Source organism: Nematolebias whitei, chromosome 6 (assembly GCF_014905685.2).
Source record: "Nematolebias whitei isolate Nwh7 chromosome 6, NemWhi1, whole genome shotgun sequence".
NCBI lineage: Eukaryota > Metazoa > Chordata > Actinopteri > Cyprinodontiformes > Rivulidae > Nematolebias > Nematolebias whitei.
In genome coordinates this window covers 44,586,323-44,612,644 of record NC_056503.1, presented here as the reverse complement: position 1 = coordinate 44,612,644, position 26,322 = coordinate 44,586,323, and the positions used below count along the sequence as shown (strand labels likewise).

Genomic DNA, 26,322 nt, shown 5'->3' with positions numbered 1-26,322 from the left:
GCGGCGGAGCTCCTCCTGGACGGATGTGTTCTCTTCAGGGGTCGTAAAGTTGTCAACTCCATCTGAAAACGTCCATCACCGAGCGGACTCCCGAGAAAAAGCGCCGAAAGTCCCTCCGTGAGAAGAGAGCAACAGTGGGAGGCATCCGAGGAGCGTAAAGAAAAGGTAAAGTTTGAAAAGTTTAAGCTAGCTCGACTTCTAGATTTCACCGCGGCCGTTCGCGCGAGTTCCTGAAAAATGGCTGCGCTTCTACTCCGTTCTTTACGGTTCCGAACTGTCGCGACTTCACGGTTCATTTAAGTACAACTCGTAACTATGAGAAAGTATGTAATTCAGTAAAAAAAAAAAAAAAAAAAGGCGGTGTTCTGGTTCTTAGCATGAACCAGAAAGATTTTAAAATAATTCTGGTACATTTGTTGAAATAACGGTTGAATTTTCATTAAAAAGTCCTTTCTAAATTGTCCACTAATCCAAATGCATTTTGATTAGTATAAATGCATATAAAAGTATAAATGCATTTTTTTTCTTAGAGCATGCTCTCAGCTCATTACATAGTCAGTAATTTTACTTTTAAAATAAGAACCGGAGCTACATCTTTAACATTTCTCTCATTTTGCCAAAGTTTTCAAATCTCCATTTTACAACAAACAGCAGAATAGAGTTTCAGAAGTTATTTTATGGTTCTTGGTGCCACCCCAGGATGTTCAGTGGCTCTGGAGACGCCACTGAGTCCAGATTTCATTAAGTTAATAATAATAATGTGTTATGTATTGACAGCATTGTATGTTCCCATATAATGGCGACAATTTCTCTCTGCATTTAACCCATCAACCACCGGGTGGAGCAGTGGGCAGCTATGGAAAGCGCCTGGGGAGCAACTGGGGATAAGGTGTCCTGCTCAGAGACGCCACAAGATGTGCAATGACCAGGGATCGAACACGCTGCCCCAACACCATCTCGACCCCACCAAATCAAGCTAACGCTAATCTAGCAAACAAACGTTAAACCAGATTTTTATTAGTCTTTTTTCTATTAAATTGTTGTATTTGTTATATTTGAATAAGAATTGTCTCGTGTCTGCAAATATTAAATATCCTCATCCGCACATCTCCCAATAGTTGCGATATAAATAGCTTTTATTTAAACATCACTTTATTTTTGCAAAACTTGGCAATAGTGCTAAATAACACTGAACAAAAGTATTTTTTGAAAGCTTTTATAATAAATGCAAGGATTGTGTTTATTAATTGAAGACTTATTTATTTCTGATTTTGTTAGTCATAAATTGCATCTGCAGAGTTCAAGATAAGATAAGATAGAACTACAAGAATATTTCAACAAAGTGGAAAAGGGGAACAGACTAAAAATTGTTGGATTGTATACCTGGATTATTGAGCATGGACTTTGCTGGGAACAGTTTGGGTTATTTTTCATTTTACCCACAGATTATTAAAATACCGGCATGTGAAATGGCATCATGTGGGTTGTTGTTTAGCCGTCACACACATCTGTGGTGTCATGACACCACACCCAGGATCGGCTGGTGTTTTTCTGCTGGTTGAGCCATTATCAAATATCTGTTTGTTGCTGATGGTAAAAGACAAACAGACTTCAGTGGGCCCTGCGTTCTCCCTCTGTTTGTTAAAAATCTGATGATCAGAGTCTGTTAGCAAAATATCTCCTGAACTGCTGGATAGACTTTATTGAAACTATGACTGTAACCTTTGACATAAATCTACATCTGACAAACTTGGAGTGGATCGGATTTCAAGATGGCCACTGCATCAACCTTAGCCAACACAAAAATGGATTTTACTCTGTCATTTTTACAGATGTTGAGCTATAATCTGGTGTGGTTGTACCTGAGAGTCATTCCCAACATGTACTCTTGAGCACTAATGCATCGCCACGTGTAGCGTTATTGTTCCCCGCCCCGTTGCAGAGCAAAAAGAAGGAACTGGTAATGCTCTCCATTTGGGAATGCTGTGAGCACAATAACTTGGAAAAATAGGAGAGGAACTGACTTCCATTTGGGTTTGTGGCTGCATCTAGGCAGAAAGAGGTTCTTTTTGAACTGGGTTGCCATGTCAAAATCCAAGATGGCCACCACCATATATATATTTATATTTAAACAGACCACCCCTATTATTTTAAGAAATTTTGCTTTCTAGTTTTTATATTGCTTAAAAATATAGTTTCCTCAAATGATTGGGGGTGACCAAAGATTCATCTATGATGGCCAAATCCCCTATTTGCCACCCCCTGGCTCCACCCCTGCACCTCCACTCGCCAGGATCCGTCACACCGCCTCAGACAAGAAAATATAAAACTCCCTCTGTTCTTGTACACAGTGTACGGTAACTCCTACCCACTTGAATGTCTTGCATGATAGACTTGAATTTCCTTTTCATTTCAGTCCAGAAAAAACACTCATCACAGAAACTACGAACTTTCAAGATTCAAATCCTTCAGTGGCGGGACATCGGCGTACCGCTCGTTTTCAAGGTTTCACCGACGTGGCTACAACTCGGGTCATTTCTTAATTTAAAGTTCACATAACAATTTGGTTCCAGAAAGCTTGCAGTTCTTGAAATACCAGAGCCTTTGGTGGGTCGGGCTCAGGTCCACATCGACCGTTTCACACTTACTAATGTGTCGTGCACGCTTGAAATCAGCCTTTGTCGTGCCTGATCAGCTGCTTTTTTTCTAGCATTTATGAATATTGCCGTTGTAAACTATCACCCATACTCATTCATTTAAGGAATTGTACGAGTTTAATTTGTTGTTTTTTAATCTCGGAACAGTCTGCTCTTTTCAGGGTCAAGTGTTTAAAAACAACTTGACCCTTTTAATCGTTTCCCACTTCAATATTATACGTCTAAAGTTTCAAACGGTGTCGCAAAACTCCCAGAACGTAACTCTCTCTCTGTGACTATTTTGCCAGTTTTATACGAGATAATTTTTATTTTTTAAGTTTTGAAACAAACTTTAAGCTACTTTTAGCTACAAGATTAAGGTATGGAAAAGACGGATAAGAGCATGATGCTGACAAGTTTCAGTAAAGCCTTTTTCTCAGTCTACAGCTCTAAATCCCTTAAGATGGGTTTCGATGCTTGCTACGTTTAACCCTAATTTATTATTTAAGTCTTGGCACATTCTCTAGTCCGCTTTTTGCGTGTCACACATCAAGTTATATCTTTTACAAATAATTAAATTAGAATAATTTGTCACTTTAGTGTTTTGTAAATGATTAATTCATCCCATAAATAAGAGTCCTCTGAATGTTGCTGCACATTAAATAAATAAAATAAAAATTAACGTGCATATTTGCACACACTGTGTTTCTTGTGAGAGGGAGCTTCTTTAAAGACTGTACCGTCACAACCATGACTGTGTTGCCGAACCCCCCCACAGACCAGTTTCATCACGTGTTTACTCTGCTGGAGATCTGCGGTCAAACATGAAGTTTCTGTTTGTCATCCTGTCATGTGGCGAACGGGGACTTTTTATAATCCTGTCAATTTGTTTCTTGTGCGAGTGTGTGTGGTAAAGGTTTGTACAAGTTTTAATGGTCTTAAAATGTTTTTACAGAGCTTATCTCTGTTATTTATTCTTATCCTGGCTTCATGTGGACTTGAAGCAGAACCTGCAGTTTGTGACCCTGAGGTTTAAAAGGTTTCAGAAATTGAACACTCGCAGTGTCCTCTTCATCATTCCTGAATTATTCCTTTTCATTCACAGAGTTTGTGCGGGCTTTATTTTTACATTCATGTCCTAAAATGCTTACGTTGTCTGAACTGGCATGCACATTTTTGTTAAATGTAATTTACCAGAATAATAAGTGATCCTCCACATTTGAAACATTCAGGGTGAGACTAATTCGATCTGAAGTTTGATGTATTGGTAATGACTTCCACAGAAAGCATCATTTGATAAGTGTCACAAATGTATTGTGGATGCCTCAAGACAAACCTCGAGCGTCTCTGTGTGCAGGAGGGGGGATGGTGGTCCCGTACGAAGGCCAGTCCTTCTCTGCTCTGAAGAGGAGCTGCCAACAGAATGGAAGCCTGTTTGAAGACCCTCTGTTCCCGGCGTCGGACCAGTCTCTGTTCTACCAGAATAATCAAATTGGCCGAGTCACCTGGAAGAGACCCAAGGTAAGAAGAAGAATATTTGTTTAGCCACGTGTTTCTGTGATAAAACACAACCTGGGGGCTCAGTGTTTATCATGTTAATCGAGCATTTTGCAAATAAAAAAAATGGTTTTGCGAGGAGTGTTGTTGGAAATGACAAGAGATACAGGCTGAACTTTTAAAGCACAAGCAGTGAACTGAAACTGTAGTTGATGGGGGACGTCCTGAGACAAGCCTGAATACAAACAGAGACGTTGAAAGGACTGAACAGAGAAAGGAACTTCAGGAATTTCTCTGATCTCCTCTGAACCATAACTGCATAACACTTTGTTTTGGTATTTGTTTGATGGTGTGTGTTTTGACTTCTCTGAGGCTGTACTGCAGAGCTTGATCTACTAAAGCATTATTAATAAATGAACAGAGTTTTGAAAGGATCCTAAAAAGAAGAGGCAATAGTTCTGTTCCTGGCCGCTCTTAAATTCCAGTAATTTTTCCTCAAATATCTCAGTAAAACTCTCGGAGCGGTCCAGCACGACCTCCTCTGAGCAGAAGTTTGTTCAGTCGGTTTCCCTTCAAAGAGAAACCGTTGAATTGGAAGAGTTTTTCAAACCACGTTGGAAGATACTTTCAAGCCTGCAGTCGTTCATTTGTATATATTTTCATACTTTATACAAGTTGGCAACGAGAGACCATACTGGGAAAGAAAAACCGAGATATGGAGATACAATATGGAGTGAAGAGGGAGAATTGGAAATGCCCTCCATCCGTCTGACCGTGTGAGCAGAATACCGTGAGGTACCAACTTCCAGTTTTGTGCGTGACTGCATCTAGATGTAGGAAATGCCACTATCAAGAACTGGGCTGCCACGCCCAAATCCAAGATGGTCATCCCAATCATTTGAGGAAACCATCCTGTGTAGTTTTTATATTGCTTAAAAGTTTATTTCCTCAGATGATTGGGGTGATCACTGGCTCCTCCACTGTACCTGGTGGTGGATAAAACGACTCCCTCCGCTCGCCAGGATCTGTCACTCTGCGCTGCCTCACACGAGCAAAAAACAACTAACAAACAATAAAACCCTAAAAAACAAAAATGCCTCCCTCTGTTCTTCTCCACAGTGTAACTCCTAGCCATTTGAATGTCTTGCATCAAAAATATTTTACTTTTTTTTAGGAATTCCCTGTTCAATTTCAGTAAAAAAAAAAAAAAAAAAAACACTTAAAAACTATAAACATTTACTGTTCAAGTCCCTCGGTGACGGGGACATTCGTTTACAGTTTGACTTTTTGTTAAAAGTAAACAATTTACTTAAAAGCAGAGCTCAGGTTTTTTTGGGACACACGTTATCTAAATATTCATGTTTTGTGTATTCGTCGAGAACCGTGCACATGAACATTCTCGGAGAAAAGATCAGATTTAGCCACTGACTGATTTCCATCCATTGTTCCAGGGAAGGTAAACATGAAACTAATCTCAAACTCGCATGAAAATCAAAACCAATAAACGTAAATACATGGCTCTAATCTGAGAACAAAAATTAGTTTCATGTTTGAGTTATTTTACGAGTTATTCAAAAAGAGACTGTTTTGATGTTTGTTTATTTTTAAACGGTAGATGATTCGTATAATCACATGTCTGCTGCCAGAACTAAACACGAAACGTTTAAACTAAATTTGCCTCAGAAATTTTAGGTCTGCTGCGTTTCACTGAGCTCCTTGTTTTCAGGAGCTTTTAACTCCTGCAGATGTTTACTGGTGCAGGAATGACATCCTCGTAATGGAGTTGGTGCTTAATAGATTTTCATCCGACTGCTACTGAGGTTTACACTGCCTTGTAATAAAAACACTCGTTGAAAAGATAACGGAGCCTGCCAGGAGCTGTTTTACTGTAGAGGTTTTCTCTCAGTCTCAGCAGAAAAGGTTTGTTCTGCTGAAGGAACCTTAACGATCACTCAGTTCTCTTTACTGGTTTTATTCTTTTGAGCTTTGCCGTTTTCTTTCTTATTTTTTAAAACAAATTGAAACTATTTTGATAAGAAGTCTTCAACATTGTCTAATTTCTGATCTTTAAAAGCATAAAATCACCCTCCGCAGGTCCAAACCCAAATGTCTTACGTGCGTTTATGGTCAATCATTAATAAAGAGCAGATAAATAATTAAACGGGAAACTTAAAGCTCACGAGGAAATCGATAATATTGATCTTTTTTAGAGTAAAGCAGGTGAAACATTTCTGCATTACCCAGTGAAACCTCTACATGTTTACTGAACAAAACCTCCAATTAAACAAGAGTTAAAAATAAAAGTCTTATCGGAGTTATGGACCGTTGATTTATTCAGATTAGTTCAAACCTTCTCCGCTTTAGTCTCCGTAGAAAAGATGAAGCAAAAATGATAAACCTGCGTTAAATTTCTGCTGCTTTAGAAATCTTTATGATCGCTGTAATTTGTAAATTATTTTTTATAGTTCTGTTACTGCCAGCTGCCATGGAAGGCTGGCGATCATGTAACAGCTTCTTTGCTTGCTCACATTTGACCTGTAGCAAATATTTCATGAACCAGTGAACTTATTTTAATGAAACCCTTAAAGTAGTTGTTGCACGTGCATCTACAACTGAATCATTTTGAGTCAACTTCATTTAAGATGGCCACCACAGCTTGTCACCTTTTAGCAAACACAAAAAGGGCGTCAACTTGGTCAGTTTTACCTTTTATATTGAGGTAAATTTGGTGTGGTAGTAGCTGAGAGTCATCCTGAACTCGTACTCCAAGTTCTACTGGATCATGAGTTCTTATTTCAAACTTGGGCATGCACTGCAGCGGGCGATATGCATTTCTTTAGGAAGACTAGTTGTATTTATCCTGAGCAAAAACAAGTGAAAACACTTTCGAGCATTCTTGACAAAAAATGAAAATAAATAAAAATGTGACGGCATTTCTGAATGTTAAGCTTTTTTTTTTTTTTTCCATTCTAAGAGCAGAGAAACCCAGAAGTTTTACAGTTTGGAGGATGGATTTATAATCTCCTTACTCTCAGTACCTCAAGCATTTGTCACTAAATCTCTCCATAACGACATAATTCATCTGCATGAGTGTAAGATTTTCAACTTGGCTCATTTTTTTAAAATCCAGTTGCTTGACAGTCCAGTTTGGATAGTTTTTGTCACCTATAGGGAGGAGTTAAACGGCAAAAGCGTTGTTTATTGTTCATTTTAATATTGAACCAGTTCAGGTGGATAAAGTTGTAAAATGCCAATTAAAAAAAAAATAAAAAAAGGCAGGTCTTGTTGAGACCAGTGGATTCCAATAAACTTCAGTGTTTATGTCGTGAGCGTGTTCTGCAGTAGTGCAGAGGGGACGTCGCTTTCAGCAGGAAGAGATAACCAGATAAACCAGAGTTGGAAAGCACAGCTGTCTGCCTCAACTTGTTATGACAGGAAGTTGCTCAACCAAACCCAAACGCACCAGGCCAGGAAGACCTAGCAATCCCCACATGTACCACAAGTTCTGTTTATGAGAACTGTACATTAAGATCAACAGTTTGAGAAGAAGTGACCACCTTCAAGATAAGTAGAAAACTAAAGGGATGGCTCAAGATTACCCGACAGGTGCTCAGTAGCTGAAACATTCATTCTGTTTTTGGAAACTTGAGGAACCATGTTGGCTTTCTAGTAATTATAATTCAACTTTCAGTCTGAGAGTGGAGCTTCCTCAGTGGAGACAATGGATCTGGTTTAAATAACCAGGGAGTCAATAAAAACCTGCTAATTCTTATTTTTCATTTTTATTTTTTACCCTGACCTCTTCTTTTTTTGTGTGTGTGTGATAAAACGCGTGCAAATTTAACCCATTCAATGTGTCCATGGATCTTTTATGCACTTTAAAGGGCTGCCTTGTAATTAGGGGAGCGTGCACAGAGCAAGGTGCCTTTATTTTGTACCGTTTGATTGTTCCAGCATCGGGAGTCTGAAGACTTTATGGTGAATATTTGCTTGTCTGTGGAAAGTTGGATCGAGCTTTAGTTTGAGCAGGAGCAGCCCAAAGAACAAACAAACCACCTGCCTCGACATCTGCTGTTCGCCAACTTAAATGTTGTATCTTGTTTTTAATCCTCACATGATATAAGACGGTTGTGTAAGACGAGTCGATGCGTTTCCACACAGTTGGTGGTTTTCTGGGCGTGCGTCGCCGGGTTAACCCAGCTCTGTCGTTTGGTTTCTGTCCAGATCCTCTGTCTTTGTTGTTCTGCTGTTTGCTTTGCTTTAAGTTGAGCAACTTTTTTTTAAATTGGATGGTGGATTTACTCTGTACTTGTCTTCTTATGGTAGACCGAACATGCTGGGTAACACCCTGATTCTTATTCATCCACACCTGGCAGCAGCACTTCCACCTGTTGGACCCAGCAGAAATTAAACATCTCCACGAAAGAGAATATTTAAATATGACCAAGAGATTCTGATTACTCTATCGCTCAGTGATTCTGTTGAATGATTCAACACTAACTTTAAATTAGTTTGAAGTATTGTCTCATGATTATTAATTTTCTAGGTCAGAGAAGTGACTCCAGCACTTAATGAATTTAACTTGTTTCCTGCAGGAGTTGAGCAGCGACCCCCATCTGTTCGTGGATGGCATCAGTGCCCACGACTTGCATCAAGGCCAGCTGGGAAACTGCTGGTTTGTGGCCGCTTGTTCCAGCCTGGCGTCCAGAGAAGCACTGTGGCAAAAGGTAAGATTATGAAAAGGAAAATGTACGTACTGTTGGATGAATTAATTACCTTTACATCGCCTCATTAATCAAATAAGACACTCGGAGGATGCAACAAGATCTTCTCAACCCAGTTTTACTTGCAAGGGGCTCAGAACTGAAAACCTTCTTACACAGATGTTACGTGAAGCTCCGGTCATAAGTTCTTCCCACAGACGGAATAAAGAAGGCTTATATTTATAATGCTTATCAAACAGAGAGAGGTCAAGGCAGCCTCTGCTTTCCAGCTTACACATTTTGAAGGTGTCAGCATCAGGCTCCTCTTCCTAGAGTAGACAAAGACTCTTGACTTCACACACATGGTTCTATATTAATTTAACATTAGTAAGTGATAACATCCATGAACTTTACATGAATTCCCCTGACACGTACACATCAAATATATTTATCAGCACTTGAAAAACGTCCATAGTACGAGCAAGTTTCCTCAAAGCTTACAGCGTATGGAAGGAGAAAAAACCCCAAAACAAAAAATGTAAAAATTGTACGTCGAACCGCACGACTTGTTTGTTACCTCGATGGTAACATTGTGCTATAATAACTAAAAACAATAATAATACTTTATAAATAAAGTCCTTTAAAACAACCACAACTGCAACAAAGTGCTGTACACATAAAATCCCATTTCTATGACATTAGTCAGTTTGATTTGGACAACGAATTATCCCAAAGACCTCACAGCAGAAACTTTATTTACAGTTTAAACGGTTCACAAAAAGTTGGACTGTATCCGATTCAACTGGCATCTTGATTTAAATTTTTTACACCACCACTTTAGGTTTTATGACTTTTGGAAGTTTTATGAAGAAGCGTTCAACCGACAGCTCCACGCTTAACCTTTCGAGTTGTTTAAAACTTTTAAATGTTTAGCCAAGAGTCTCCTCCTTCTCCCACAACGTTTTGAAACAAATACGACTCATTTTGTGCGTCCATTATTGAAGGAGGGCGCCCCGCCCTGTCAACAGAACCGAGTGCCCTGCATACCGAAACTGGAGTAGAGATTGTAGCCACAGGAGAAGTGGCTTTGACCTAGCATTGCTAACGTAGCGCTCGGCTACCGCCGCCAAATTTTCCCCTCAAAACCAGAAGTTTCTTTTTAACTCGTCATATTTGTACAGAAACACAACAGAAACGTCAAAAGTCACGTGACCTTCAGTCTTCTGCTGCTCACGGTTCATGATGGACTGGTAGTTTTCACAGCTGCTGTTTCTTGTTGTGACGATAGCGTTCTGTTCGCCTCTCTGTAAGTTTACAGACAGGGAGTGAGAGTCAGATGTGTGGTTACCATGGGGACCGTGATGAGCCTCCTGCAGCTAATTCTCTTGACTCTTCTAGTAGCTGCATATTGAACCTCTTCAACATTTATTTAGAAAGCTTCCAGTTTCTACTGGATTGTATCTGGGTGGCTTTGTTTGCTTTGCATGTGTAGTGCACGTACACGCATGCACGCACACACATACGCGCAGAGTCCTGAGGCCAGGAGCACTTTCAGTGTGTAGTTAAATAATGACAATACTGAGCTTGTGTGTAAATGTGTGTGTGTCTCGATAGTGTAGGTGTGTGCTTGTGTACATATGTTGAGTGGGTGTGTGTGTGTTTTAGATTTGTGCATGTTTTGTTCTTTCTTGTGATCCAGCTGGGTTTTTCTGCAGACTGTTCTGAGCTGCTGCAGCTATCATTCTCACGCCGAGTCCCTGGAAACAAAACTTTTGATCAACTCTGACCAGAGTGAAGTTTTTCAGTTCCTGCGTGTGAACAGAAAAGTGTTGTTTTTAGCTGCAGTATGGTGTCACATGATGTCGTCCATGTGGTTGGACCTCACACGTGATGTCTGCTTTGTTTGCAGGAGAATGGCATGTTCCTGACTGTCTTTGCATTTTTATTTAAACTTGCCTCTTCTCAAACTTTTTCATTTTTTAAAACTGTTTTTGACAAATGTAAGCTCTAAGAACAATCAGATCAGCTCATTCTTAAATGGTCATAAAATCTGAAGGCGCAACGTGATAATGGGCGTTTAGGATAAATTAAACTTAGTTTCATTTAAAGCACTGCTTTAAATGAAAACGATTTCCCCACAAAGTGAATTCATTTAAAAATAACTTTTGGTTTCTTTGAGCTGGAGGCTGCTTCACCTTTAAAATAACATCTTTCATCCAGAAGGTGGCAGCGCTAAACCAGGAAATATGTTTTGAACCCATTTTAAAAAATAAATAACGTGGTTAAATATCAAGGTTTAACATAATTAACACACAGCCTGTCTCTTAGCTGAAACTCGTTTTCCAAATTTTCACTGAAACGTCCGAAACAATTTAAACGATTTTCTGCTTCTGGATGGAGTTCAGGTCTGGTCTCTTCTAGTTCACTCCAACATCTTTATCTCGTTCTTTAATCAACACTTTGTTTTGTGTGTTTCAGACCTGTTAGCAGGTTCACTGTTTACCAAGGATGACTTTTCCAGCAGAATCTTTTATTCAAAGTCCAAAGATCACCACGAAGGCTATCTAGATTATTCTGAGCACTTTTTTGGCCGGTGTCTGTAGACGGGGCACGGCACAAGGCTGATCTTCTAGGGTGGAGATCAAGGCGTACAAAAACCACATTTGCAAGTGTCAAGAAGAAAGCGTTAGCGCGTCAGTTCTGTGGATTTCTGTACAAAAGACACAAACTCAAAATGCTGTTGTTTGCAGAAGGACATGGAGGATCGTTCCAGAATTGTTGTGAGAGTGAGGTTCAAGTATCAGAGGCCTCACAGCCGAGTGGAGGCAGAAATCAGAAGTTGCCTTGAAGATTCTGGTTGTACAATGTGACATCTTGTGCAGTATCGGACCAGCCCGTGAGACGATGATCTGAAACGTACAAAGAGATGAAGAAAGGGTGGAGAGAACCTCACCACCATTGCGTAGTGGCCCAGAAGGCGAGACCCAAATCTCAAAATCTGTGAAGTCAAATAAGAACCAGAGTTCTGTAAGAACCGTTCTAACAGTGAGACCCACAGAGGAAAGGTCCATCATACGAGAGATGGAGAATAATAAATGTTTTAAGTTTGAGTGTGTGGAGGGAATCTCAGCATAGACCGCTTGCACCTGCTCAGTTTGTTTGTTAGCTAAATGTATCCTGGTTGGACTTTAATAAAGTTTAAAAAAATAATAATTGGATGTCCCTCTAGGCCTCATTAGTTTTAGGAGTCGGTCCAATTTGATTGGCTATCACAGCTAATCAACATTAGCCAACACTAAAATGGTTGTAACTCTGTCAGTTTTACAGATATTGAGCTAGAATAAGGTGTGGTAGTAGCTGAGAGTCATTCACAACACAAACTCTGAGCGTAACGTCTCAACATTATTGCTTGAGATGAAACGGCCTAAATAATCGTGTTCGTATTGCTCAGGTTTTGATGTTTCTCGGACGTCAAGGAACAGTAGTGTAAATAATCCTCGTGTGACGTCCTGGTCTGCCTCTGTGTCCGGCCTTTTGTGGATTGTGTGTTTCTTCTCGGTGTTCTTTCCACTCTTGGTTCGTTCCGTCTCGTCTCGGAGGTCCTCTGCAGCGCTGGTTTCCGTCACCTGAAAGGAAACTGGAGTATTTTCCAGGTGCCAGCGTCTCTGTGGACCCACCGGTCGTCTAAACGCCTTAATGGTTCAGAACAAACACGGGTTCTCAAATAATTCAACCTCTGACGAGAATTTAAAACATTATTACTCCACACTTCTAACAGAGGAATTTATATTTAAAAAAAAAAGGCAATTTTGTGGCAGTTTAGTAAAATAAAAAATGTGAATTTGCTGAATTTGAAGAAAGATTTTAATAGTGCTTGTATTTCCTTGTTTGACCTTATTGGATTTTATTTATAATTTCAGGACTTTATTTAGCATTTACTTAAATTTGCAAAATAAGTTCTGCAGAAAACTAAGCCTTATAACGTGATTTAAATTAGGCTAATGTTTTAGCATTTATTGTAGTACTGAATGTGTATTTTAAAGTATTTAATTTTACTCGAGTGGTCATATTATTTTTTGCATCTTAAAAGAAAAATGATCGCCAAGGAAGCTGAGTTTTTCCCAGCCTTTTATTTAAATTTATGTGGGTCCACATAGAAATAAGAATTTATGAAACTAATAAATAAAATGTTTTTTAAACACCCCCCCCGTTAAAGCAGTACTATAATGCAAATAAAATAAGAAAAGCCTGTTGGAGCTCCATGTTTGGGGCTAATGCTGCATTTAAAGCTTTGCTTTTTGATTTAATGTCGTCTGGATGAAATTTCCAAAGAAGGAAACAAAGACTGGCGGAGATTCTATGAACACTTTATTGGCTTCATGTATTTAAATCACACAACACGTGAAGGATCAGTCTGAATTAGTAATCAAAGTTTATACAGGAAATAAAGGTTTAAAGTTTCAATTGGCCACACATTCCCTCTGAAATGACACGAACGTTCCCTTCGCTGAGTTTAATCTGAGCTTGGATTAGAGATTCTTGTCATTATCGTTTCTAGACTTAATCTCCTGCCAATTATGTCCATTTCATTTGTGCTACAAGGAAAAGGCAGAAGTGAATTTAAACTTTTTTCTAAGATGATTGTAGCGAACCTTCATCGCCTTCAACCAGAGGTTTGACGACCGCGTCGGCACAGATATATTTATATGAAACCGACTCATCAATCATCTGTTTGTCGCCTTTTTCTTGCATTCCTTTTGTTTCCTTTTTATGTTTTATTTAATTTCAGCGTGAAATTAACTGTTAAAAAAAAGTAAATTGGACATCTAATAATTAAACTTTAAGAATAAAGCTGTGCATCGTCCTTCTCTAAATCCGTTTCCTGCCAGTGAATAAACAAACTTCTTTCAGAGACCGTTTGTTGATTTTATGTCACTACGTTGATTATTTGTCATATCAGCAGTTTTTTGTACTGAAAGTTTAATGATTCATTCACTGCCACTAGTTTATTATTCTATAAGCAGTGAAAGTACTACATTTTATTAAATTTTATCGCTTTTATTTAAATTATTGGTTGAAAATTAACGATAGTTAGTGACTAGAGAAATGACTTGGCTTATTTTATTTCAAATAAACTATGTTTACAACCGTAACACCATGAAATGTATAATCATGAAGCAAGATGACTTAAAAATAATTTGCCCTATGGCTCGTCTTGTTTTAGATTTGTGCTTATTTTAAGTACATATTTCATCTTTCTTTTATAAATACTTTTTTAAATTTTTAAGTCCAACACCCACCATTTTTTCATATTACATATTCAACCAAATATGAGACGTAACGAATAAATACCTATGTTCTGTGGAAACATTGAAAAGTAACGCAAACTGGTTTTAAAAATGTAACTTTTGTGATGATTTCAAGCTGTTCCAGCTGCTTCTTTGGAAACGGCCCCTTCACTTCCATAACCATACCGAACCGAGCCGAACCGGGCTGAAGCGTAGCGGTGCAAAAGGGGCTATATATGGGGCGTGATGTCACGCCACTGACCCAACCATGCAAGGATTTCTACTGCTCGAGGCTGGAGGTCGCTGCAAAGATGTGCACTCTAATGGAGAAAACACCCCCATACCCCATCTGTTTTTACCCTCACCCCTGCTGAACAAACAACCCCCACCTCCTTTCTAACTGAGGCAAAGTTATTTAAGTGCTTTAAAAAAATTATTAAAAAAAACGGGAAGAAGAAAAGATTCTGAATTTGAAGTTCGGCGGCGATAGAGACACAGCGGGAGTGGGTGCAGGTAATTTGTGATATTTAGCACGTTTAAATGTTATAGTTGGGGTGTAGTTTGTTTAGTTTAGTCATTTTTAGTGTGTTCGAGTTAAAACAACGAGGTGATTTTTGAACATGAAGCTGCAGCTTCTGTTTGAGGTGGAGGATGGAGCCACCGAGCTGCAGAGTCCGACCCTTCTCCAACAGAAGAGGCTGCGATGAAAAAGAGACCGTAGAGAACGGCGGACGTTGGACTTTAACTTGCGTATTTTGATTTCTTGGGACTTTAAAACTGACCTGTAGTAAATTTGAGTCGTTTGCACTAAAACATGGAAGTGAACCAAAGTCTATGTGAGGAGAATATTTAATCTGAAAACAAAACATTTAAATGCTTCTCTAGTGTTTTGAAGAGGATTCTACTGGCTGAGAGTTGAAGGTCATTTCTCTGGGATGAACTCAATCGAGCAGCTGAGGTTTGCTGCCTCTGCTCCCTCTTTGAAAGCGAGCAGGAAGTACATGACCTTCCTCACTTTGGCCAGCTCCGCAATCCTTTCCCCGAACTCCTGCATGTCTGCCTCCAGGCATTTCAGCGGCGAGTCAATCGGGTCTGCGGCGTTTCGCCAAAATGTCCCGATGGGCTCCAGAAGCTGGCGGGTCATCAGGTTGGTGAGGTCGGGGGTCCAGTGCTGGGAAATACCGGTGACGGTGACGCGGCCGTGGCCCGAAAGCGAGAAGTACCACCTGGAGAAGTTCAGCTCCTGGATGGAGAAGTCCAGACGGTAGACCGCTTCATACGGGAGGAGCAGGCGCTCGCCGTCCTGACGCTTCTGTCCTGTTTTCTGCAGGGAGGACACACGACGACGCATCATCTGCAGAGGAAGAGGAGAACCCACAACTTCAGACTGAATCGGACCTATGCTGTGTTCTCTCACTGTCAACTGTCTGAAACTTATTTTGTGCTATGAAGCACGTCCTTTAGTTGTGAGTTTTAGAAGCAACGAGCTTCACATTTATAAAGGTAAACCGTGAACTGGCACAGGAGGAGACTGAGGTACATTTCACAGAGAAGGTGGTGTCTCACCGGACTGACAGCTGGCATTCGTACACCGAGTCTCCAAAGTGTCTCAAAACATTTGCGGTGGTTCAGTTTCATTGCACGAGTCAAAGACGTGCGCAACCTTCTACCTTGAGTTTTGAATAGATTGAAAGAATAGTGGTGTTGCAGGCATCTCAAACTCGTCTCAGACCCATCTCAGTGTGTCTCCACTTTGTCTTAAGAACACCAGAACTGTATTTTAAATCCTGCTCAGGAGTCTCCTCTGACAGAAAACATCGACATCTACAGCCTCGAATATCCAGCTCTAAAAAACTCAATTGATTAATAGTAATTATTTAAAAGAAAACAAACAAATAAATCCTAAATGTGGGGGTAGCTGTGGATGTGGGCACAAAGCAAGACTAAGCAACAACAAAATGATGTGCATGGCCGTGATCTTCAAACTCTGAAAATGCGACCAAACTTGTTGTTTGGTTGCAAACGCCCAGAATTCAGTGAGTCTGGCTCTTTTTTTTTTTTCTGACAGTTTTGAGCACCAACCCAGTGAGGCGCTACGTTAATGATTGAAACATGTAATTTCTATGCTTGTTCTCTTTGACTCTGACCAAAGGAACTGAAAGAGGCTGTGTCCCAATGTGTGCTTTTAAAAAGCACTCCAGTGTTGCAGAATCAATAGCTCAACATCATCACTGTTTAAATTGATCTCATGCTCCTCTGACCCAAACGCACACATCGATTTGGTTCTGTGGTCTGCCACATCGGTCCAGCCTTAAACTGACTGTGTGCTTCAGCAGATGAGACCTGGAGCCCACAGACTCTGAACTCTCATCTCCTCTGCAGCTGCTCACAGGTGGATTTAGCTAGTCTGAATGATCCCACAGAGTAACGAGTTTTAGGCTGAGCGTCAGCTCTGATGAGCAGACCTGGACTTTAAAAGGTCCCGGCATGAAAACGTTGAGAAGAACTGTTCTCAGAACAGTTGCATCCGTTAAAACAGATGATTTAATGCAAACGCGTGTATCTAACAAGCTTCTATTGGTAAAAGCTACATAAATACATGTTTGCATGGATAAATTGTCTCATGGCATGTTAGCCTACCAGTGAGCATATCACACTTTAGGGACACGTCTGAAAATCCTCCATTGTGCCCAATAATCATCGGGGACAACGTTCGTTCAGTTCTGTATTTAATTTGGAGTTGTTGCGAAGGCGCCGTCTCGTCTCTGTAAGTGAGAAGTTGTGATTTCAGAGTGTGAAGCTCACCTCCGTCAGAGCCGTGTCCTCGATAAATTCCAGCACCAGTTTCTCAGACGGAGTCGTCTCCTTGCCCACGTCCATCTTCGTGGTGGTAATCCTGTTTTTTTTTTTTTTTTAATTTCGTTTTAATTATATTTTTAGGGAGCCTGCCTGCGAGCCGGAGAGGTGCAGCGATGGATGGAGCTGTGGCAGATTTTTTTTAAATCTCACCCTCTCCAACCCTCTCTACATTTTTATAGACTCGTATGTCGCCTCTTCCCCTCCCAACTGTTTCCATCACTGCGTACCAGTTTCTCTCTTTGGCCCACAGCTTGTCCCTCCCCCCACCCCCCTCCTTCCCACAGGGTAGTTTGGTTAGGACATATTGACTGAAATGAGAGGATGGGGGGAGCACTGGGACGGATGCAGAGCTAATTATTCCGACAGCATCCGAGTCGTTAGTGTTGTTTTTTCTGATACATGACAAATCAACATGAAACCACTCGAACTGTAAGAAATGCTACATTTATACATTTTAATTAGAACGTCTGGGTGTTGCGGGGAGGATTTTGTACATAAATGAAGTGCAAAATTTGAAGTACTTAATTTTTCCAAAATTGTAACGGAGAATGCTTCTCTCTGCTCCTAATATTATGCAATGGAAACAATTTTTAAATTGGATACAAGCTCCGAGGTTTGTATTTATTATTTCTAAAGGTGTTGAGCAGGTGAGTGATGTTTGAGGGCGCTAGGCAACAGGGATTCAGATGACGTACAGGAGGGAACGCTGGGAGTTTCCTGAGGGACTCTGGGAGCTCGGCTCGTCTTGGCTCAGTGGATCTCGTACTTATTTATATCCTTCACCTCACTTTGGATTGAGTTTGTGTCACTCCGTTACATCAGTGTACATGTGCTGTCAGTGGGGATTACTACAGGATCTGGATGAATGGCATACCCTTGGTAAAAACTTTGTAAATCACTGGCGCAAACGTCGGGTAGAAACTGACATAAAGACCTCTGAGCTCGTCTGGTTAAACATGTTGAGATCATTTTATTGTTATAAGTAAAACAGACCAAACCGCAGTTGAGGCAAACGTATTTTCAAATCCAAAATAATTTAATTCAGTTCGGTATATTTGTATAGTACCAAGTCACAACAGTCATCTTGGGGCACATACGTTATAAAAGCCAAGTAGTCAGTTATTTATCTAAGGAAGCAGCAGGTTGTGTTGAATCTTCATTTTGTCGCAGTCTCCCATCCTGAGCAAGCACAAAGGAGACCGTGGAAAGGAAAAACTCCCTTTTAACAGGAAGAAACCTCCAGCAGAACCAGGCTCAGGATGAGCGGCCGGCTGGGTTTGAGAGAAACTAAAAGTAGAACCAGACAAACGCAGAATGGCAGGTCCAGGTGAACTTTCTATAGGAGGAAAGACAAAAAACACGTTCAGGATAGAAATAATTACAAATACAGACGGGTAGAGTAGAGCAAGTGAAGACGTCAGCAGAGTGAAGAAGTGTGGTCCGTTTGTCCTCCAGCAGTCTTAAACCTATAGCAGCATAACTAAGGGATAGCTCAGGAAACCCAAGCCAACCCTAACTATAGGATTTATCAAAAAGGAAAGACTTGAGCCTAATCTTAAAAGTAGACTAGGTGTCAGCCTCAATGACAGAAACTGGAAGTTGGTTCCACAAGAGAGGAGCCTGATAACTGAAAGCTCCGCCTCCCATTCTACTATTGGAAACTCTAGGAACCACAAGTAAACCTGCAGTCTGAGAGCGAAGTGCTTTGTTAGAAAAGTATGGAACAATAAGATCTCTTAATATAAAAGGAAAAAAAATAAAAAAAATAATTCAAGCTCAGTTAAAGACGACAAAGTAATCAAGCCAGGTTGAATAACGGTTAATAACAATAAATAAAGCAATCAGAATGCTGCATGGTGAATTAGCATAGTTGGCAGGCTTCGTAAAAATGTCTCCAATATCTTCTAGAGTTATTAGACTTACCATCTGTAAACTTTGATGTGTTTGTTAGTTTAAAATATGCAAAAACAATTTAGATGCTTGCTTTTTTTATTTTTATTTTTTGGTCTGTCATAACACAGAAGTGTTAAGATGTTCAATTTAGGATCTTTTTCAAAGTTTAATTTAAAATATGTGGGGCCAGATGGAAATTGTCCAAGGGCCGCTTTTGGCCCGTGTGTGCCTTAAACTGTTTCGACCTGTAACTTGATCATCTATTCATGATTTTTTAAATTTATTTTAATTAATAAAACAACCACAATCGGTTCAAAACTCAGTTTTTGCAGAAAGTCTTTTTGTGTCTTAAAGGGCCAGCGCAGTAATGGACATGAAATGCATATCACCCGCAGACTTCCACGAGAAATGGTGGCGCTGTAGCAGTTCTGTTAACAAATGCAAGATGTCACACTCGAAGTATGTGTTCTTAAAGGCTCAGCTACTTCCACATCAAATTTTAGCTTAATATTTATAAAACTGACTGCATTTTAGCCATTTTTGTGTTTTCTAAGGTCAGTTGGCTCTGACAGCCATTTTGAATTGGCTTCCTAAGTTAATCAGTTGTAGTTGATCATCCAGGGATTACTTTCTGAAAGTTTAGTTGACGTTCGTCCGGTGGTTCATGAGATATTTTGCTAACAGACAGAGTTGACTCCAAAACGTTAATGTGAAATATTTCAAAGATCTGCACAAGCTGTTGGAGCTCAAAGTATGTGTTGAGGATCAGCCTCGGCTACTACCACGCTAAAGTTCACATCAACATCTGTCAAAGGACTGAATTAAAACCATTCACGTGTTTTAATGTTGATTAGTTGTGGCGGCCATCTTGAACTGTATTGACTCAGAAAGTTAATTACTTGTAAATGCACAAAAAACTAATTGCATGTTTAAGTTTCATTCAACTTCCTTCAAAAGGTTCATTAGATATTTTGCTAACAGACAAACGTACACAGTCAAACAGAGGTAAATTTAATAAATTAAAATTATAAAAGCGTAACTGTTGCACGTCATGTTTTATTGCTCTGTTTTCCTGCCAGGTGATCCCAGACTGGAAGGATCAGGAGTGGGACAAAGATAAACCCGAGTCCTACGCCGGGATCTTCCACTTCCGGTTCTGGCGGTTCGGCGAGTGGGAGGACGTGGTGATCGACGACCGGCTCCCGACGGTGAACGGAGAGCTCGTCTACTGCCACTCCAACGACAGGAACGAGTTCTGGAGCGCTTTGGTGGAGAAGGCCTACGCCAAGTGAGCGGTGAAACGTTCAGTCGTGGTGGATCGTGCTGCTTTTACCTCCCGAAAATCGTTTAATTTCTTTATTTTTCTCACGAGCAACAACGAGTAGCTAATTTGTCTTTTTTGAAATTGGTCAATTTCTTCCGAAAGCAGGAAAACTAACTTTAATTTGCCAATCGTGGTGATTTCCTTTTTGAACTTTTAACAAATAAAATGTGCTTCTTGCAAAACATCGAGCGCCCTGAAAGACCGAGTGGACACTTTTAGGTTCACGACAGTAAATAAAGTTTTTGAGGGAATAAAACTGACACATTCTTCAGCAACAGACTGAGAGCAAACTTCAAAGAAGTAGAATAAATGTGTTTCTTTATTCTTTAACACTTTAAAAACTGTTTCCATTAACTATTTTTAATGCAAATGTTTGATTTTTCAGGATCAAGCAGACAGTTTTAACGAAAATTTGTTTTGAATGAAGTCAAATTGGAGAGAAAAGAATGACATTAATATTTAATTTTTTAATATTATAAAATAAATAATGGTACTAATGTAGCTTTTTATTCAGTGTTTATTTCAGATCATCTGTTGTGAATTAAAGTTTGAAAAGCAGTTTTTGTTTTAACGCAGCATAAAGTGGTCACTTTTATCTTCTGCCACGATGAAAGGCAAACAGTCCTGCCTGTGTTTGTCTGTTAGCAAAATATCTCTCTAACTTTTAATTAAACTGGTGTCATAAAAGTGGCGGGTGATGTGCATTTCGTTGAGGATTAAGTACAGTGAAGGTGGAAAAGCTGTATTTTTGGAGAAGCGTCTGATTGTGCGTTGTGTGCATTCGAGGGTGTGCGGCTGCTACGAAGGTCTGGACGGGGGCAACACGGCCGACGCGCTCGTGAATTTCACCGGAGGCGTTTCTGAACCAATGGACCTGACGGAGAACGGCTTCAAAGATGACGAGGAGAAACGGAACGAGCTGTTTGAGAGAGTCCTGAAAGTCCACGACCGAGGAGGCCTCATCAGCTGCTCCATCCGGGTGAGAAGGATCTCTGACCCACATCGGACGGAAACGTCTTGTTTTTAGTAAATTTGGTCCGATTCGTGTTCCAGGCGCTCACTGCAGCGGACATGGAGGCCAAACTGACCTGCGGTCTGGTGAAGGGACATGCGTACGCCGTGACAGACGTCCGCAGAGTCCGGCTCGGCCACGGCCTGTTGGCCTTCTTCAAATCAGACAAACTCAACATGATCCGGATGAGGAACCCCTGGGGGGAGAGAGAGTGGAACGGACCCTGGAGTGACAGGTGGGAACCATGTTGGCCTAATAAACTGTTGCCTCACAGTTTCTGAATTAACAGCAGTAACAGCTGTCGCATCAACAGGATGTTTGTTATTCGGCTGTGGTTTCACTTCCTGGTTGTCTGTGCTGTAGATCAGAGCAGCTCCTCAGACATCCAGCAGTTAATGAACATCTCGTTTCATCCAGTTTACCTGAACCTTCAGGATTAATAAACGCACACAGCCACCATCTAAAGCAGTCGGCTCCAGTAAGACTGAAGGTGCCGAGTTCAAAAGCGTCTTTTTCAATTTATATATGAAAAAGATGAAAATAAGTTCAGTTCATTTCTATAACATCAAGTCACAACAGAAGTCGTCTCGGGACTCTGTAAAAAAACATTCACATATATTATAAAAGCCAAGTGGTAAAAATTATCAAAGGAAGCAGCAGGTTGTGTTGAATCTTCACTTTGTCGCAGTCTCCCATCCTGAGCAAGAACAAAGGCAACAGTGGAAAGGAAAAACTCCCTTTTAACAAGAAGAACCCTCCAGCAGAACCAGGCTCAGGATGAGCGGCCATCTGCTTCAACCAGCTGGGTTTGAGAGGACAGGAAGGAGAAACAAACGCAGAATGACAGGTCCAGGTGAACTTTCTATAGGAGGAAAGACAAAAAACACGTTAAGATAGAAGTAATTACAAATACAGACGGGTAGAGTAGAGCAAGTAAAGACAGCAGCAGAGTGAGGAAATGTGGTCTGTTTGTGTTCCAGCAGTCAAAACCTGTAGCAGCATAACTAGGGGATGGCTCAGGAAACCCAAGCGAACCCTAACTATAGGATTTATCAAAAAGAGAAGACTTTAGCCTAATCTTAAAAGTAGACGAGCCTCACTGACAGAAACTGGAAGATGATTTCACAAGAGAGGAGCCTGATAACTGAAAGCTCTGCCTCCCATTCTACTATTGGAAACTCTAGGAACCACAAGTAAACCTGCAGTCTGAGAATGACTGCTCTGTTAGGTAAATGGAACAATAAGTTGGTAATACGGCTACAGACTTCACATTAGAGTCAACAGTTTATACCTAACTGCAACATTTTGTGTCTTGGTGCCTGTTTCTAGACCTAAATGTTTTCAAATTAAAGTTCAACTCGCCACAGATTTTCTACTTCATATGAAAACAGTCAGTTCCTTTTAAAAGTTGAAACCTGCAGACAGTTTTACTTACTGTAGTTTTGAGGAATTGAAGCTCGTTCTTCAGAAAAATCACTCATAAGCATCCAAATACGCCTTTTTCTTTTCTCCTCCACTCTTTCTGTTTAACAGTTTAGAGCTAAATCGTTGTTTTTTGTAACTTTGATGTTGTTCAACCTTTGTTAGATGGATCAGGACCTTCAAGGTGACACTTTGATCAGTGTTTTTCTCAGTAGTTCACGGTGTTGAGATATTTGCTGTTTGTACTTTGTTGTTATCAGTGTCTCAGCTGAATATTTAGGTTGTTTGTTTGTTTGTTGTAGCTCTGAGGAGTGGAAGAAGGTCAGTAAGAGTGAGCGGGAGAGGATGGGCGTCACGGTGCAGGATGATGGGGAGTTCTGGTGAGTTTTAATCCACTTCTGCCACCTGCTGGTATAATAAGATCACCTGCTGTCGTTCTCCAGCATCAGCTTCGTTAAGTTATTAACGGTTAATTAGAACTAAATTCTCCTTAACGAACTCGTTAAATGATCAACGCTCCAGGGTTTCTGCTCCTCCCGTCCTCCTCTCTGCAGGATGACTTTCGATGACTTCATTGCAAACTTCACAGACATCATCCTCTGCCGTCTCATCAACACGTCCTACATGAGTCTCCACAAGACCTGGGAGGAGGCCGTGATGCGGGGCTCCTGGCGTCGCCATGACGACCCGCTCCTCAACCGGGCCGGCGGGTGCACCAACAACAAGAGCTCCTTCCTCCAGAACCCGCAGGTGTTCTTTCATTTGCACGTCTTTGTTTTAGAGACGACTGCGTTGTCCCGTTTGGCTCTGAGCTCTGATTGGACGGGCTCGTGTGCGTTTTGCGCTGCAGTACGTGTTTGACGTGAAGAAGCCGAAGGACGAGGTTCTGATCTGTCTGCAGCAGAAAGACCGCCGAGCCACTCTGAGAGAAGGCCGAGGAGAAAACCTGGCGATTGGCTTCGACATCCACAGAGTAAAGATCCAAAGAAAAGACTCCTCTGACGTATGAGCTGCCTGATGATATCAACGGTCTTGTGTCTCGGATCAGGTGGAGCTGAACAGGACTTACCGGATGCACGTCACCCAGCAGAAGGTTGGAGGAAGCGTCTACATCAACTCCAGGTCTGTGTTCCTGCGCATCGACCTGACTGAGGGGCGCTATGTCATCATACCCACGACCTTTGACCCTGGCCTGGAGGGAGAGTTCCTGCTCCGCGTCTTCACAGACGTTCTCTCCGACTGCAAGTACGGACACGTGTCGTAGCTTCAGTTCTGCAGCTTTACCGGAAGGAAGAGGCGGCACCGAATGCTGCGTCTCTCTTCAAACTTCAGCTGTGCATTATTTATTAATATTCTGTGTAAAACTGTTTGTTTTCACGTTTGTCCTGCAGGGAGCTGACGCTGCACGAGCCTCCTCAGACCTGCTGGTCCGGGTTGTGTGGTTACCCCTCTCTGGTCACTCAGGTCCACGTGCTGCAGGCCAACGGCCTCGCAGGGCAGGACTCCAGTGGAGGTACGGCTCCGGTTCTCTTCTTTGATACGGACACTTTAAATTCTAAATGAACAACTCGCAGTTTTTGAGTTTGGTTTGATCGTATCTGTGCATCATTTAGACATAAAAATATGTTTGTATAAAAATCAGAAGGTTTTTATTTATTTAAATAAAGTAGCACACCATATTGTGTGTGTGATTGTCGTGTTTGCTAATGTCGGATCAGCTGTGGCGGCCATCTTGAATTGGGCTGACTCCAGAAGTTACTCGCTTGCATCGTTACGTCTTTTAATAAAAGTGTTTCTTCAGCCTCAGATCCTTACGTGATCATTCGCTGCGAAGGAGCGAAGGTTCGCTCTGCGGTCCATAAAAGCACCTGCAGCCCCGTCTTCAACACCAAAGGACTCTTCTACAGGAAGAAAGCCAACCGGCCAATCAACATCGAGGTTTGTGCGAGTCCGAGCGAGTCGCGTCTCCGTGTCGTTGACCTCGTTGACCTCGTGTCTCTCTGCGTCCCTCAGATCTACAACCACAACGTGCTCGCCGACTCCTTCCTGGGTCAGGTGACGCTGCCCGCCGAGCAGGGCAAAATCCAGAAGACGCTCCACCTGAAAGACAAGGGCGATCGCCGTGACGACGACCTCCCCGGGACCATCACTTTGACCATCGAGACCAGTTCAGTGCTGACCAGCATCTGACGTTACCGCATGTTTACCAGACCGCAGCGGTTCTGTTTGAGATCGTTTACAACCCTAAACAGAAATGAGTATAAATCCAAAAAAACACACAGATGTTCCAGAACACCTGCTCCAGGTGTGTCCAAATACTCTGAAAGTACTTTGTTTGCTCCTAAACGTTGTTTACGAGGTTTTATCTCCGTTTGTCTGACAGATATTCCAACTTATTGTGTTTCATCCATGTTGAGATTTTAATCTGTTTTTTGTTTGTTTCACTCCATCAGGGATGAGAATTGTTTAATTTAGACTAAAAGTTTTACGTTAAACTGGCGGAGCAGCTTTTCCAGGCCAGTTAAAGTTCAGCGTCAGAACCTCGTCTGGAACCCGCAGCAACCGAGGCAGCAGAGTAAAAGTGTCCAGGTAATCTGATTACTTGAGGTAGTACACATTACACACCAGCGACACAGTGGCAGGAACTCTGAGCCATCTGAATGTTGTCGTTTCAAGTTGAATATTAGAATATTACTATAAACATATTTTAGAGAATACAGAGAATTCTAAATATGAATTTTATTTAAGGAACTGCTCGTTCAGTCGTGTGCAAACGAATCCTGCCGCTCCACGATTCAGGTTCACAAAACTTAATTTAGTTTTCTTTTAATTAACCACAGACTAAAGATAAAATAATATTCGTGTCTCGAGGTTTGGCATTGCTTTTTATGACAGAGATGCTGGTGGAAGTGTTTCTGAAGCCACGTCAGTTTTTAGAGTTTTAATGAGCAGCAGCAGCTTGATGAGAAAGGTCAGAGGTCAGGTTGATTTGAGCAGACGGGCAGCGTTTTTAATCTGTGGCCGATCAAACGGAGCTCTGCGGCTGCAGCAGCGTCCGGCTCTGCGTCGTGTCCGTTCATGTTTACAGTCGTCTGTTTTTACTGAGCTGAGGACGAGACCACCGTCCAGAGGAGAGCCGCCGAGTCGGCGTTTCACCGATCATATCGAACGTTTCACGTAGTTCAGTTTCTCCTGAAGTCGACGTCTTTCCTTCCAGGAGGTGGTTCTGTTTCTCTTTTTGTTCTAAGTGACTCATTAATATAAACCTCCAGTGCCAAGTCGAGTTATTGACCTCTTGTGGTCGTTTCACAGAAATGACCATGGCCTTAACGTTTACGAGTGTTTTACTGTTGCTGCGATGATTCCTGTGGACCGGCTGTGTCTGCCGACCAAACTGGGCTCTGGACCACTTTCAGAAACCGGTTTGAGGCCACTTCTTCCAGGTCTCGGATGAAAGGTTTGCTGCGAAAGCAAATCAGACGAACAGTGGAGGTTTTGAACGGTTGTTTACAAACTTCAGCGCTCATTCCAAGTCGTTTATCCGGTTGATGTCATTTAATAGATTTTTAGTTTTTGTACCCGTCAGAGGAGTGTTTGAAGGTTTTCCATGATAAAAATGTCCAAATTGTGACTCTTTTATGCAAGAAATAAAGTTTACGTACTTAAAAGAAACATTTGTTTTTATTTT

General features: G+C 41.2%; 2 protein-coding genes across 2 annotated transcripts; one reads left to right on the top strand and one right to left on the bottom strand.

The window, feature by feature from the left end:
* capn5a (calpain 5a) lies at positions 1-24,989 on the top strand. The gene is made up of 13 exons (XM_037677654.1): positions 1-165; positions 3,994-4,157; positions 8,729-8,860; positions 19,956-20,164; positions 20,987-21,179; positions 21,254-21,447; positions 22,937-23,014; positions 23,189-23,384; positions 23,485-23,607; positions 23,683-23,879; positions 24,026-24,147; positions 24,436-24,572; positions 24,648-24,989. Exons 2-13 carry the CDS (start codon positions 4,002-4,004, stop codon positions 24,822-24,824), a joined length of 1,914 nt encoding a protein of 637 aa, XP_037533582.1. The 5' UTR covers positions 1-165; positions 3,994-4,001; the 3' UTR covers positions 24,825-24,989.
* On the bottom strand, positions 14,610-17,186 carry ompa (olfactory marker protein a). Its single transcript, XM_037677662.1, has 2 exons — positions 16,930-17,186; positions 14,610-15,478 (listed from the first exon to the last, which is right to left on the bottom strand). Exons 1-2 carry the CDS (start codon positions 17,002-17,004, stop codon positions 15,047-15,049), a joined length of 507 nt encoding a protein of 168 aa, XP_037533590.1. The 5' UTR covers positions 17,005-17,186; the 3' UTR covers positions 14,610-15,046.
* Positions 24,990-26,322: the final 1,333 nt, after the last annotated feature.